Source organism: Aulonocara stuartgranti (genome assembly GCF_965226115.1).
Source record: "Aulonocara stuartgranti genome assembly, chromosome: 3".
In the NCBI taxonomy this organism is placed as follows: Eukaryota; Metazoa; Chordata; class Actinopteri; order Cichliformes; family Cichlidae; genus Aulonocara; species Aulonocara stuartgranti.
In genome coordinates this window covers 64,624,850-64,638,937 of record NC_138941.1, presented here as the reverse complement: position 1 = coordinate 64,638,937, position 14,088 = coordinate 64,624,850, and the positions used below count along the sequence as shown (strand labels likewise).

General features: G+C 38.2%; 2 protein-coding genes and 1 long non-coding RNA gene across 4 annotated transcripts in view; 2 read left to right on the top strand and 1 right to left on the bottom strand.

Annotated features, from left to right (window-relative positions):
* Positions 1-14,088, top strand: part of LOC309695753 (uncharacterized protein) — a 199,567-nt gene that overhangs the window by 47,347 nt on the left and 138,132 nt on the right. The gene's annotated exons all lie outside the window — the stretch shown is intronic.
* LOC309696726 overlaps positions 1-14,088 on the bottom strand; it is a 167,994-nt gene that overhangs the window by 118,107 nt on the left and 35,799 nt on the right. The window lies entirely within an intron of this gene.
* On the top strand, positions 5,824-10,180 carry LOC309695423 (programmed cell death 1 ligand 1-like). 2 transcript variants are annotated; one of them, XR_014273147.1, is made up of 3 exons: positions 5,824-7,991; positions 8,475-8,860; positions 9,114-10,180. XR_014273147.1 is itself a non-coding variant. In XM_082516065.1 (3 exons), exons 1-3 carry the CDS (start codon positions 7,910-7,912, stop codon positions 9,249-9,251), a joined length of 621 nt encoding a protein of 206 aa, XP_082372191.1. In that variant the 5' UTR covers positions 5,825-7,909; the 3' UTR covers positions 9,252-10,180. The 2 variants fall into 2 exon arrangements, 1 of the variants encoding a protein (XP_082372191.1); XM_082516065.1 differs by having other exon boundaries at positions 5,825-7,991; positions 8,475-8,840; positions 9,079-10,180.

The window sequence follows — 14,088 nt, the reverse complement described above, 5'->3', positions numbered from 1 at the left end:
ATTTCCAAGAAGTGTCTCCTGCTCTGCTCAGATAGTGATGATGAAAACTGAGGGGATCCAGTCTCTGTAGGCAGGTCAAAGCAATTAAGAAAAACTGTAACGTCTTGATGCATGCTCAATCATCCAGGTAAGTAAATCTCCAAAAGTTGATTCTGTTCATCTGGACGTAGCGTTTTCAGTGGGAGAAACGTTTCGTCGCTCATCCAAGTGACTTCTTCAGTCTCAGCTGACTGCAGGTTTCCCCACTCTTATAAACAGTACATTTGCATAATGACTGAAACCAGCCCACTGAAGGAACAATGGGCTGGGAGGTCAGACTGAAGAAGTCACTTGGATGAGTGACGAAACGTTTTTCCCACAGAAAACGTTACGTCCAGATGAACAGAATCAACTTATGTGCCACTGACATGAGTGTCATGTTACTCCATACAGAACCCCATTAAAACAAAATAATAGAAAAATAAATAACAAAATTATCTTTAAATGTCTGACTTGTGCCATTGAAACCTTCTTTTTAGTTAGTTAACCAGTTTCAGTTTCTAAAAATATCATTTGTGCAGGAATAGAAAGGTGAACCATGAGTCCTGCTTTCTTATCTAAAAATGTCCTGAAATAACATGTTGACCTTTTTTTTACTGTCTTAAAAAGAAGGTGAACATGATGAATGTAACATGATTTGGCTTCCATGCTAAAGACTGAAGTTACTGGAGAAAAGACTGTTTTTATGCTATTTTTACGAGCATAGGGTATGTTTTTACCCTATGCTCGATTAGGGCTGTCACAATGGCAGGTTTTCATGACATTACTGTAACCAAATGAGATCACTTTAAGCATATTAGCCCCACATGTTATGTGATGTAATAGACTACAATAACAAGTAATGGATCACTATGGATTATTGTAGGGTCTACCTGACAATATAAAATGCCTTGAGGCAACTGTTTATTGTGATTTGGTGCTGTATAAATAAAATTATATTGACTACATTGAATTAAACATTTTACAAAAAAAGAAGAAGAAGAAAACAAACAAAAACAAAAAAAACCTCAGCAGTTTCACATTTAGGTGCTGATCCCATGATTTCAGCATGGCTCTATTGTCTTTGTGGCTGTGGATCATGTGACACTGACTCACATGGAAAGTGCAGTGTGCTGTGTAACCCAATGAAAGTAAAATGGAAAAATAAAGAAATGGATCTTTGATAATAGTTATGATTTAAAGAGCAAAAGTGAGGAAGCTCAACTGCTAGACTGTTCGGATCCCGGGCTTCGTTCCCAGTGTTTTGTGTTTTTTGGACTTCTGAATCTATTGTGTTTTGAAAAGTGGCGTATGTTTCTAATTTTTAGTGTTTTGTTCATTTATTAAGTTCTTTTTGTGTTCAGGCTGTCCTGAAAGTGAAGTTGAGCATTGCTCATATACATATATCCTTCATGTAAGTAGGCGACATGCTCTACAGTAACCCCAAGCTTACAGCACCTGGTATTCCCAGGCAAATTCCCATCCAAGTGCTAACCAGGCCCAACCCTGCTTAGCTTTTAGGATCACACAAGTTTAGGTGTGCTCAGGGTGGTAAAGCTGTAAGTTATGTCCTGTGGGGGTCTGGGGTCATGATAATAAACTGTAGAGGCAAGTGAATGCAAAAAGCATTATATTCCTGATCTGTGGTCCAAATCACTGAAGTATAAAATACTTAATTTGTCACACTGAAAGCAAAAAGCAAAAAAATCCTATGCAGAAATGCCAGCTGAGTCTGGCGGCGGTGTACTGTTAAGTCAAATCCGATTGGTGATTGGAGTTCAGTTCTAAAACTGAGTGTTGTGAAGGAAAGCTGTCCTATCCCAGCACCGGCTTCTCATTCTTGGAGCCGGATGATGTCAACGTTGTTGTGGACACTTTGCAGAACCAGCTCTCCCTGGAAGGCAATCACCTTCTTCCTAGTGGCCGTCAGAGTGGCCGTCAGAGTGGCCACCAGCGCTTCATAAGATGTTGGCACAGCGCTCGTGATTAAACAAGACACAGAACTTTGTGATAAATTTACCTTTAGCATTTTCACTGCCCAGTTGCTGGATCCCCTGAACCAGCAAATCAAGAGACATTTAATTTTATATTTTAATCATATATTTTTTATATTTTAATTGTTGCTGATTACTTTGACTTGTTTTTGCTTGTAATGACGTGAAGGACGACTTTCTGATGAATCGCCACCGGTGGAAAATGATGCTGCGCTCAGAGAACTCCCTTTAGAAATGCAGACACCTGCACTGTGTTACCTCTGAAAACAAAAATGCAAATAACAACAAACTATCCAAGAAAATCTTTCTGATGCATAAGGAACAAACTGTTTGAGATTATCACATTTTTTCTTCTTATTTCTTCTTAGATTCCAAATTTCTTAACATGAATCACACTTTATAACTACAGATATGCGAGGTTAGAAATTCAAAACTATTTCACAGCACACTTTTATTTTCAGAACAACTCACATGTACTTTACACACAAACTAAAATGTTGCTTGAAATATAGGAAGCTTTTACTATTCATTTTTGTGCATGTAATATTCATAACTTATGGTTAGACGTCCAGTAGTAGAAGTACCTGTGCTGTGATGTTTAAAGTAGATTAAAGCATTTAACTATGGTGGCCCTGAGAGGCCAAATCCACTGCAAGCTGAGAAAAGCAAAAGTTCAACAAACATATGAATCTCAGATTTAGAAAACACATTATCTGCATCTTTTTCTCCCTCACAACACAAACAAATCGCCGGCTTCTTTTCAGTGAGCCTCTCTGCTCCTTCACATGTTTCAGTTTTTTGTCACTTGCACAGCTGTTCCACTACGTTATTGTCTCCCCTAAATCACTTCACTTGTGTCTTTATGCAGCATTTTTTGTTTTTCTATTTGCTTATGTTTTCTTGCGTTGCAGTGCATTTCATCTCTCAGGGCCACCGTGTCAAACAGGTGTAGGTCCCAAACAGATGCTGCAGAAATGAGGGAACTAAAAGCAGCTACAACAACAATTAAGATGAGGTTTGCATTCAAAAAATTGTTTAAAAAAAAAAAAAGGAGCTTTTGAAGAAGTTGTGGTTTCTTATTAAAATAATAATAAACACAAAAATCGAGATTGAGCTTCTGTTTCTCTTTTTCCTTAACTAGCCTACATTTCATATAAAACCTAATCTCAGCTTTAACAAACTGGGCTTTCGGTTTTCACAGGCACTCTGGATAAATAATATGACTGGCTCAGTAACATCATCGTTACAGTGCACGGGATTGGTCTGTTTCCTTTGGGCTTTTGTGTCATGAGTCGTAAAACCAAAGAAAAAATTCTGCGCAGATTAGAATCACTCTACCGTAAATACAAGAAAAGCTGCACCGAGTGAAAAAGAAACGATCTGCATCCTCATCCAGATCGTGGTTCGGCTGTTCATGACCTGGGTTGTGGAAGGAAGGAAGTGGAAGATGCACTTTTCCCACATGAGTAGAACAAATTGGGTTCCCAGTACACACTGAGCCAATACCAATAATAACTGCCAGATGGGTTAGACGTGCACATACTCACAAGGGTCAGAAATGCAACATGACACCCACTGGAGGCTTCACCAGTAAGACCTACAGCAGATCAGCAGATGACTGAAAAGAAGAAACTCTTCAAAGCTCTGATGAAACTCTTAAAAAATATAAAATTACACATTTCTGGAGTCGTACGGTCAACAAAACGCACCACCGACGCCGGCTGCTCTGGGCGTTAGCACCACTGGAGTCCAATACGACATCATCATGGACTACAAAAGACATTTCATATGATAAAGAGGATTTTATTTCATCCGCACAATGAATCATAAATCAATTTTAATGTGGATTTTCCTGACGTGTGCTTATCCACTCTTCTCATTGCAGCAGGGGAAAAAGCTTTTAAAGGTACAACGGAATAAGGAAGAAGAAACTACAGAACAAAGCACAGCCCAAAAATGAAAATGGAGACATCCAGTACCCAGAGGTCGCCACTCCTTCCCTCTAAACTATGGACCAAGTGTCCAAACACTGCAGTGAGGTACACAATTCACATAAGAAAGTTCATAAATGGAAAAAATAAGACAGGATAAACCTTTAATTCAAATAGATGAGAATCAAATCTTTTTGGATTAAAATTCAAAGTCACGTGCATGAATTATTTTGTAGTCAAAGAGGCTGTCCACTTACAAAGTATTTAATCAGTAAAACCAGGAATTAAAAACTTTTGAAGTCTAAAACCTGAGTGCACATGTAAAGTATCAGCCACTCTGTCTATCACTTTAAAGACTTTACATTATTTTAATGCAGATTAACCTCTAATAATAATAGCAACTCTCTTTTGTCCTGAATCAGGCGTTCTAGCACTGAGAAGGATTTAAAAAGTGTACTACAACATAGGTGTACTATGTCGTCATTGACAGAGATGTAACCTCTGCAGGGTTGTGAGATGGAGGGAGGAGGACAATTAATGAATCAGGAAGTGCAGAGGATTAGTCAGGAGGAAATAAGGGTAGCAATGAAGTGGATGAGGACTGGAAAGGTTCTGATGACATAAGTGTGGAGGTTTGAATATGTCTGGGAGAGAGGGCAGTGGACCTTTAGCAGATTATTTAAACATGATCCTGCAGAGTGAGTGAAGGCCTGAGAAATGGAGAATAGGTCTGAAGGGCAGACAGATGAAGGATGGAGACGTGTCTTTGATTCTGAAGGATTTGACGATTAAGGAAACTATATAAAAATATACGAGTGCCGTGTTGTCCAGGGAGTGGAAGGACCTATGATTCTAATCAGCATCATCACCGTGAGTTGTTTAGTACTTTTCTGTTTAATAATTTCTTATATTTTCAGACTATCTTTCTACTATATTTCGAAGTTGGATTGATCATTGGTCGGCAGTTCTGAAGGCAAAAGGGAGTGCAACTCAGTACTAGCAAAGTGTACCTAATAAAGTGGCCAATAATGTATATTACTATGGATAGATCAAAAAAATTGAACCTATAGTTGTGCTTTTATTTGTTGTTGCATTCAGTGTCTATAAAATTCATGTGTAACAGGCTTTTATTTTAAAGAGCTGAGCACTCCAGATCCCGTGTGATGTCACTGAGCAGATTGGACTTTATGTGAAACCAGCTGTGAACAGCAGGTGTGAACAAACCTATAAAAAGTATTTACAGAAGACATTTTATAAAACTTGTATTAGTATGAAGTTTCCTCCATATCAGATGCAAAATAGCTGATGCACATTCATAAAGTGGAGTTTTTACATTTTCAGTGGTGAAGACTCAGAGTTGAAGAGTGTTGTAGCACTCCAGTGCCAGTAGAGGGCAGCAACCGAACAGTTTATTCTATTAACAATTGGTCAGAAGATTAAGAGGGGGTCAGCTTAAGTGCACTAATTTGAAACTAACTTTTTTGCTAAATCAGCTTCTGATTGAAGAACAGGCTTTAAAAAAAAGAAGAAAAGACTATTTGAACTATCAGCTGCTGTCAGGTGCCTTCACACCTGTTACCACATCTTCTAATATAAACACACCAAATCAATAGACTTAGTACAGTGTTATGAATTTAAATCCATGGAGGTTTGTGAAAGTGTGATGTGTTTTTATGTGACATCGTGATTTAAAGTTCAGTGAAGACAAACACTAATGAGCATGTGGAGTGGGCTACTGCAGAAACAGTTCTGGTTTAGTCTATTGTTCATGTGTCACAATACAGTATAGTTCAAGGCCAGTGTCATAGTAATGAATGTTAAAACAGAAGTGTTTTTGAGGTGTTTAATGTCAGCTTAATGTCAGGAAAATGCATCACCAGAGTTCATGTGAGAAAACCAAACACATTGTACATAAAGGAAGTTTATTAGTGCTGCAAATAATTTTGTTTACATAAAAAATGATTTGCATTTATTAAAATAAGTTTGACCTTGAAATGTGAATTTGTATGATACTAAGCTGTGTAACAAATCCACACGACCACATGATTACAAATGACCTGTACTGCTGCTTCACATGAAAAAAATCATGTTAATTTCTTTGTTTATTACATTGCACAGTGAAACAGACAGTGTTAAGAGCGTACAGGCAAACATCACATTCATTAAAAGTACTAATTCGTTTCTAAACTTTAAATGAGCACATTAAAGATTTTCTTAAACATGGTGTCTGTTCTGACTCGCTTTACGAATTAGAGTCACTTTTTACTTTATTCTTTATGGAAACTTGCTGCTGAACACTTTAGTAATGAAGCAGATGTTTTAAATAATATTTTACTGTAATTTGTGATCCATCCTGTAGATGCAGGAAAATCTGTTCCTGAACTTCAGATTTACAGGTTTTAGATTTCTGTCCATAAAACCTGTTCCTATAAAATGTGTAGCTGTTTGATAAGCAGACGACTCTCAGCTCTGCTTGTACTTAACTTCACGAGGAGAACAAACAGAATATAAACCAGTGTGTTTACAGTGAATGTGTCAGGTCTGAGCTGCTGTGTGGACCAGTTAGAGAGCAGCAGCTGGATCCCAGTGGTTGGACTGGTGGACGACTTCAGTGAGGAGTAGATGACATTTGGCTCTGGTAGAAACTTTGCACACAAACACACAGGAGGAGAATATAAGCACAAAGCAGAGCCTCTCTGTTCTCTTTATATACAGCAAAGTGAAAGAAGGAGAACATGTCAGTGAACGCGTCACAGTGTTTTTTTACACCAGTCTTATAACAAAGTAAAAATCTCTAAAATCTGTTTGTGAGACACAAACTCAGCTCTTCCATGTTTTGCTGTTGCTAATTAAACGCCCATTCTCACTCCGGAGGCGTAACATGCCGGCGTTGCCATAGTTTTGTCACGTCCCGCGGCAAAGGAGACCATCGGCGTTTTTATGGTACGCGGCGGGTTATGGCTGAAATGCAGTGCAATGACGCCCCCGCGGTGATAAACGTTCCAGCCCTGCTGACTAAAATCGCCCCTGGTTTTAGATGAGGTGTTGATTTTAATTAATACCAACATTTTGCTGCATTTTTGTTATAAGAATATGAACATTCAGTGCATATTTGTACTGCGCATTGTTCTCCTGGCACGCCAGAGTGTCACGTATTTTAAAACGTTGTCAAATCTACTTATCAAACTGTGTCTGGTCCAGTGCAGGCCCTTCACTGTCACTGATGACACCTGGTCTAAGTCATGCTTAGAAGCTGATTGTTTATGACAGCTGCGTGCTGATACAACGACTCAGAGATAGCATTAGCAACGGGTGGTATTGACCATACTACTACCAGAGCCTTGGGATCCATGTTTGGCTACGATCCCGCGGCTGTTACACTCCTCGCTGTGTCGAGGGTAGACAGTAGCATAACCAACTCCTCTAAACTACTGTCCTGTCGGTAGCTAGCTCTGTCTGTTAGCTCTACGGTGGTGTCTGGGATTAGCAGGTTTCTACTAAACCACTGCAGCTGAGGATAAAGTTGTTCGATCAGCAGCTCCAGTCCTTCGAGTTTACGTTTTGTGTGCGTGTGTGTTTTCTACAGTCATTGGTGTGGAGTGGTAGTACTCTTTAGCCTAGCCTCACTCTTCATCAGTTTCCCACTTCCGCTATTTCCGCGCGTGCACCGCCGGTGTTTACTCGACGTCCGGACAAGCGATAAAACGTGAACTGTGTGTGACGTAATCCAGGACCCAAGTGCATCACACACAAACACACCACACGTAAAAAAAAATTAAAGCCACGCCCACTAACATCAGCAGCTTCAGGCAAACGGGGCTTGACCAATCAGCACCTCATCTGATGATCAGCATGTGTGAACTTTAATAACACTACAAAATACTACCAAAGAGTCACACTCTGACTTCTACATCTTTGCCTCAGCATTACAAAGACTCCTCAAGAGGCTTTTAACCCATTCACACAATGACTCGAAGATCATTTCAAGTGTGGATTTTCCTGCTGTGTGCTTATCAACTCTTTTCACACGCAACTGCTGAAAACAAAGGTAATATCTTTAAAAAAACAATATATATATATATATATATATATATATATATATATATATATATATATATATATATATATATGACACCATATATATATGGCGTTTAAAGACAGGAAACTTCGTAACACTTTCCTGTCTGTATTGTTTTTACACATTCTTATATCTAGAGTGCATACTAAAAAACAAGTCCTCATTAAGGTTTATGAAGCTACTTCGTTTGGCCTGAAATATGTATTTTTTACATTAGTTTTACTGCAGACTTCAGGAGCTATTTTGGAGCTCAATGTCATTCATCTGTGTTCTGTACTTAGTATACAAGATTGTGGTCAGCATCAGGTCTGATGGTCAAGTTTAAAGGATTCAACCACTATAAACCAGAGACTAGTGCTCTCTTTCTCTGTGATCCTCACTGTGACTTTCTGCTGTAGAAGTGAACACTTGATCCCTTTAACCTCTCTGCTTGTATGGTGTTCCTGCTCTCAGACCAGAAAGTCATCCCAGCTGAGTCTGGAGGGAATGTCACTCTGCCATGTCAAGCTCCAGACAAGGGCATCTCCGTTATAGTTGTAGAGTGGAGCAGAGCTGATATAGAAGATGAATATGTCCTTTCCTACCGGGATGGGCAGTTTGATCCTGAGGACCAGCATCCATCTTTTAAAAACCGGGTGGATCTGCAGGACAGACAGATGAAGGATGGAGATGTGTCTTTGATTCTGAACAATGTGACGATTAATGACACTGGAACATACGAGTGTCGTGTTGTCCAGAGAAGAACAAGCCGCAGGAAGAGAGCTCATCTGAAGACTGACCCCATCAGCGTCATCTACCTGAGAGCTGTTGATCCTCCAGGTGAGTGAGTAGAGTTGAGTGTGTGTGTGATCAGAGGTGAAGCTGCTTCCTGCTTGTTGATGTTTGTTTCTAAAGATGTTGTTGATGAGACTTTGTAGAAAGCAGCTGGTCTGAGTGATGTGATCAGAGTGCAGTAGATAATGTCTGACAGCAGTTTGAAGAGGAAATGGATTCTGTTCTGTTCTTCACTCATCACCTACCTGACAGCTGACACCTCACACCTGTTTCTCACCTGCAGGTCAGACAGGAGGAGACACAGAGGATGGAGGGAAGGAGGCTGGAGGGAAGGAGGCAGGATTTGTTGGACTGAAAGTTGGTCTGTCAGTTTCTGCTTTGCTTCTTGTTACTGCTCTTGTTGGTTTTTTGATGTACAGAAGACGGCAACAGAGAAATTATCCTAATGAATTGTAGCATGTTTGAAATGTCCCAGAGATTTTTACACCTTAATGGTGGTTCAACCTCTCAGTGTTGACTGAAATTATCCATCACATTGTGTATTTGGTGTTCAGCATCTTTGTGAAAGACTTCAACCTGTTCTTTAAGGCACGCTAAAGAACTTAAACTAAGGATTTATTCATCCGAAAAGAACATTTAAATAATTGCTTAACGTTTCTTTTTTCTTTGGTGCAAAACATCAACGATCTGTCCAGCAAACATTTTCAGATTCAAAGTTTGAACATTCAATAACAGCATTATTTGTAAAATATCTGAAAAACAGTCCAAAAAAACTGTCTGCTCGATGAGCTTCATGAACACCAGCTGGAAATCCTCATATTTGAAAAAGAATGCTGTGAGGTGGAGCTGTACTTACAGTTTAAATAGTTTAAATTCAGAGTATTGAAAGTTTATTGTATGTAGCTATTATTTATAGATGTTTTCTAAGCACTACTTGTACTGTTAAAGAGCACATCAGCATCTCCTTCTTTAAGCTGCTCCTGTTCACCACAGCGGATCATCTACCTCCATCTCCTGCTGCATGCCCCCCTAAACTATATCCATGAATCTCTCTGAGGTCTTTTCCTCCTCTCTGACAGCTCCATATTCAACATCTTTGGCGCCAGTATATTCCCATTCCCTCCTCTGCACATGTCCACTTTGAATGTAATGTTAGCAATGATGAAGATGACTCAGAATTTTTTCTGTACTCATGAGCCTTCTTTTATCAGAATCTTTCTGATCTGTTGATGCTGTTTCTACTGGAGCTCTCCCGCTTCACATCCCTGTTTTTACTCCACAAGTGTTTTTATACCACAAAAATCACATGCCTTGATATGACTGTTATTGTTGTTATATAAACCCTATATAATGAAACCTATAAATTAAAGAAAATCAATCTCGAACTTTTCTTTTCTGTTTTTGTGCTCATAAAGTGTTTACATTTAATTTGATTTATTATCTGTGTGCATAAAACACTGAATGAAAAACGAGCCAGAGAACCTGACTGAGGAAGTGGATGCTGGGTTTCCGATTCACACTCTGATTGGCTGAGAGGTATAGCCTCACCTCAAAAGAGGGTTACTCCAAGTCATTGACACTGAGATTTGAATGATGGCATCAATGAGAACCTACAAACCCTACAAAGACATGCCATTCTCATAAGCAACAGTCCTTCTGTGCAAATGTTTACTTAGTATAACTGTCTTGCCTTTTCATCATGAATCATCAAAAAGTGGATCATGAAGTGGAAACGGTGACTTATTTCCATCAAAACACATTAAGGATTAAAAAATTAAAAAAAGATACTGTAACATTTTTATATATTTCAAAAGAACAATCAAAGAAAGTGTGATGTACCATGCTCTTATGTTTTACAGATAACTTCCCTCTCAGTTCCTATTCAGGCGCTCAAAGGAAAGTAATCACTTGGAAAACCTCACTAAGGGACATTAACATCAGCGTTTAAGCTGAATTCATTTGCAGGTTTATACATGTCCCTTCTCTGTCTAGCTGAAGTAGTTTCCATGGCACTTTTAAACTTATTTCTCCATCAAAATAATTTTTAATCTCAAATATACAGAAAGAAATGGAGCCTGACTTTAGTGTTTGAGAAAGAAGTTCAACAATGACTCACTGATGGCTGAGCTTCAGACTAAATCTGTTGTCCTCTCTGATCTTTACGGGGTTTTTTAGCTGTCATTGTGCACAGAGTATAAAATAACAGTTGGTTTCAAAAATTAAAAACACTCAGCTGCTTTTGAACCACTCACTGATGCTACTTCTTCATCCAGGACTTTCAGGACTGCTCTCAAGTAAATTGTTTGTTTGACAATGGATATCTTATAGTTTTATTTGTTTTTCACCTTTTTTAAAATCAAGATTTAGGCTGAGCTCATAATTTATATCTTTCAAAGATTTGTGTTGCTCAGAGGACCAGCAAGTATATTATATGATTTATAAAACATATATATATTAAAAAAAAAAATATATATATATATATATATATATATATATATATATATATATATATATATATATATATATATATATATATATATATGTGTGTGTGTGTGTGTGTGTGTGTGTTTCTGTAGACTGTCTGTAGACTGATCACAATATTATCAGCAGTCGACTTGGGGATGAGGGAGTTCTTATAATGTTTACTTTGTGAATGAATGACTAGCTTACACCATACAATAATTAAAAAAAAAAAACACTCAAAAGACACAAAGACAAAAGCTTTAGGAGAAATATGTCCGTGTAGGTTGTCAGTCATCCAAGTCATGGTAATCTAAAAAACATGGAAACTCCTCAGGACAGCTTTAGGAGAAAAAATCATTTCATGAATGGCAAAACCCAAAACATGGCAACTAGTGCTGCCAGTGATAAAAACACTGACACTGACACACTACAAAAGTGCTGATTGGCTGAGGGCAGAGAGCCTGATTCTAGAACAACTGTGATTGGCCCAGAGGTATGGCCTCAGTTCAAAAGAGGGTTACTCCAGGTCACTGACACAAAGAATTTTCATGTGCATGTTGGTGTGGATGACTACAAAACGATGCCATTCTGGGCATAATTGAACATTACATAACTGTATTAAAAATAAAATAACATAAAATAAAATTAAAAATCTTACTTGAGACCTTAGAGACTTTAGACTTTACTACTGAAGAGAACCGGCTAGCAAGCTAGTATTTGAACATAATGCAGTGTATGTTTTTGAATAACATACATTTTCATAACTACAGATCAAATGGTTTTGTTTTTTTTAAAACACATTTTAAACAAAAAAGAGTTTAGAAAAAGGTGTTATTAAGACATGTTAGACACTGACATCCTACTTGTCTAAACAACCGTATGCACTTTTCACTGTTTGGTGAACTTTGTAAGAAGTTCATCAGTCTCTAAACCCACTCAAAGTTGGCCTCTTCATGGTATGTGGACTATCCCAAAACTATTTTGCTAGTATACTGAGATAAATATAATACAATGTGAAACACCCTGTTTAAATTAGTAGCTGTGATGCATCTCCTTATTGGGCAATGCAGCACTCTGCTTTGTCTGACTTGATCGCCTCTAAATGTGATCATTACAAGAAAATACAGCAGCAAAGGTGGAGCCTGATGAGGGGAGAATTGCCTGAGGATGGAGCAGCAGCAGTTTAAAGTGAGATGTGCATACAACAGTATGAGACACATCTATATACTAATATGTATTTGTGCATTTTCATTTATAATAAAGAGCCCGGCACCTCTAAATGAGGCCAGATGCTCAAGTCTATTACTAACATTTTTCACTTTATAGGTGCTTCCAGTAGGTTATCCTACCAACCTCCTGTCTGTGTAAACAGGAAGTCCAATTCAATGGTCTGTGAAGCCCAACAAGATGACTGTGAGCCTACAAGAGACCTTGCTAACAGTATATTTGTTCCTTCCACAGTCAACTCTCAAGTAATTCACTGCACACACAATGCCAGGATTATATTTCACCCAAGTCTCAGTCATGTAATGTCTGCTCGTTCAGTTGGTGCCTGAAACAAAACCTCCACCTCTCCATGTGCTGGACTCCTAAGACCTTTAACTATGCACCCTGCCCACTGTCCTACATCACCTTGGAGTTTGTTCGGACTGCCATCCTATAACAGAACTGATTTGTAACACAGCATCTCCAACTTCTGAAAATCTTTCTTTGGGCTATGAGTTACATGAAACCTAACTTTAACACAAATCAATTCAATGACGAACTAGTAAAAATGTTTATATTTACAGTTATAATGCAGGTTCTCTGATGTAACACCCAGGATTATTAGAAGATTGAAACAGACACTGGTTCATTCAAGACAATTTCAAGCTTCACTCGGATATTTAATATGCAGGTAAAACAATACTAGCAACTTGGGATGTTTTTTTTTTATTTTTACTTTGAAAATTAAAAAAATTATCAATAAAAAATTCATTTATTTACCATGTCAGCTGCTGCTCACTGGTTGTGCAGTGCAGAAATAAAGAGATTAAACTCTTCAGTTTCAAACACACACATATCCTGTACTGAAACTTTTCTGTGCATCGTACAGCCAGTGAATGACGCCCCTGCTGTTTTTAGTCTGCACCTGTGTTTCAATGTTCATCGTTTTCTGCACTGAAGAGTGTCATGTGTTGGTTAGCCACACCCAAACTGTAACATATCAAGTTTTTCATTTGAGAGCTTTTTGAAACCCACAGAACCATGTGAGAAAAGCAAGGGAGATCCTGCAGAAATCAAGAAAACAAAAACAAAATAAAAGGTTCTCACAACATGAAGACTGTTATTAGCCAAACCAGAGCACAGTGCGGTGACAACGTTCAGCTGTTTCACATGAAACTGAATAACAGGGAGTCGATGCTGTGGATTTACATGCAGAACTTAAATAAAACAGTCAAGATTATTAATTATATTAAAAAACAATGTTCAGTCTGTTTCTTTAAATGTTTCATAGAGAGAATAAAATAATGTGTACCAAGAAAAAAAGACGTTAGACACATGCTGGCCTAATCAGGGCTGCTATTGCTCAGTTATGACTTTGCAAGTTCCATGGTAAGACAGTGTATACATGACTTTATAGTCATTGATAACTATGGCCTGTGGTGAGTGATGTTTTTGATGTGTTTTGATCCACTTAATCAATATAAATAAAGCGTGGTTTGTGTCTGTGTTTTGCTTTTTTATTTTGTGGGACAAGCAAACATGTTGGTGCTTGTATCTACTTTTGATCTGCTTCACTGTGAGCTGATGGTGACCGTTAAAAAAAAAAAAAAAAACTGAGTCAAAT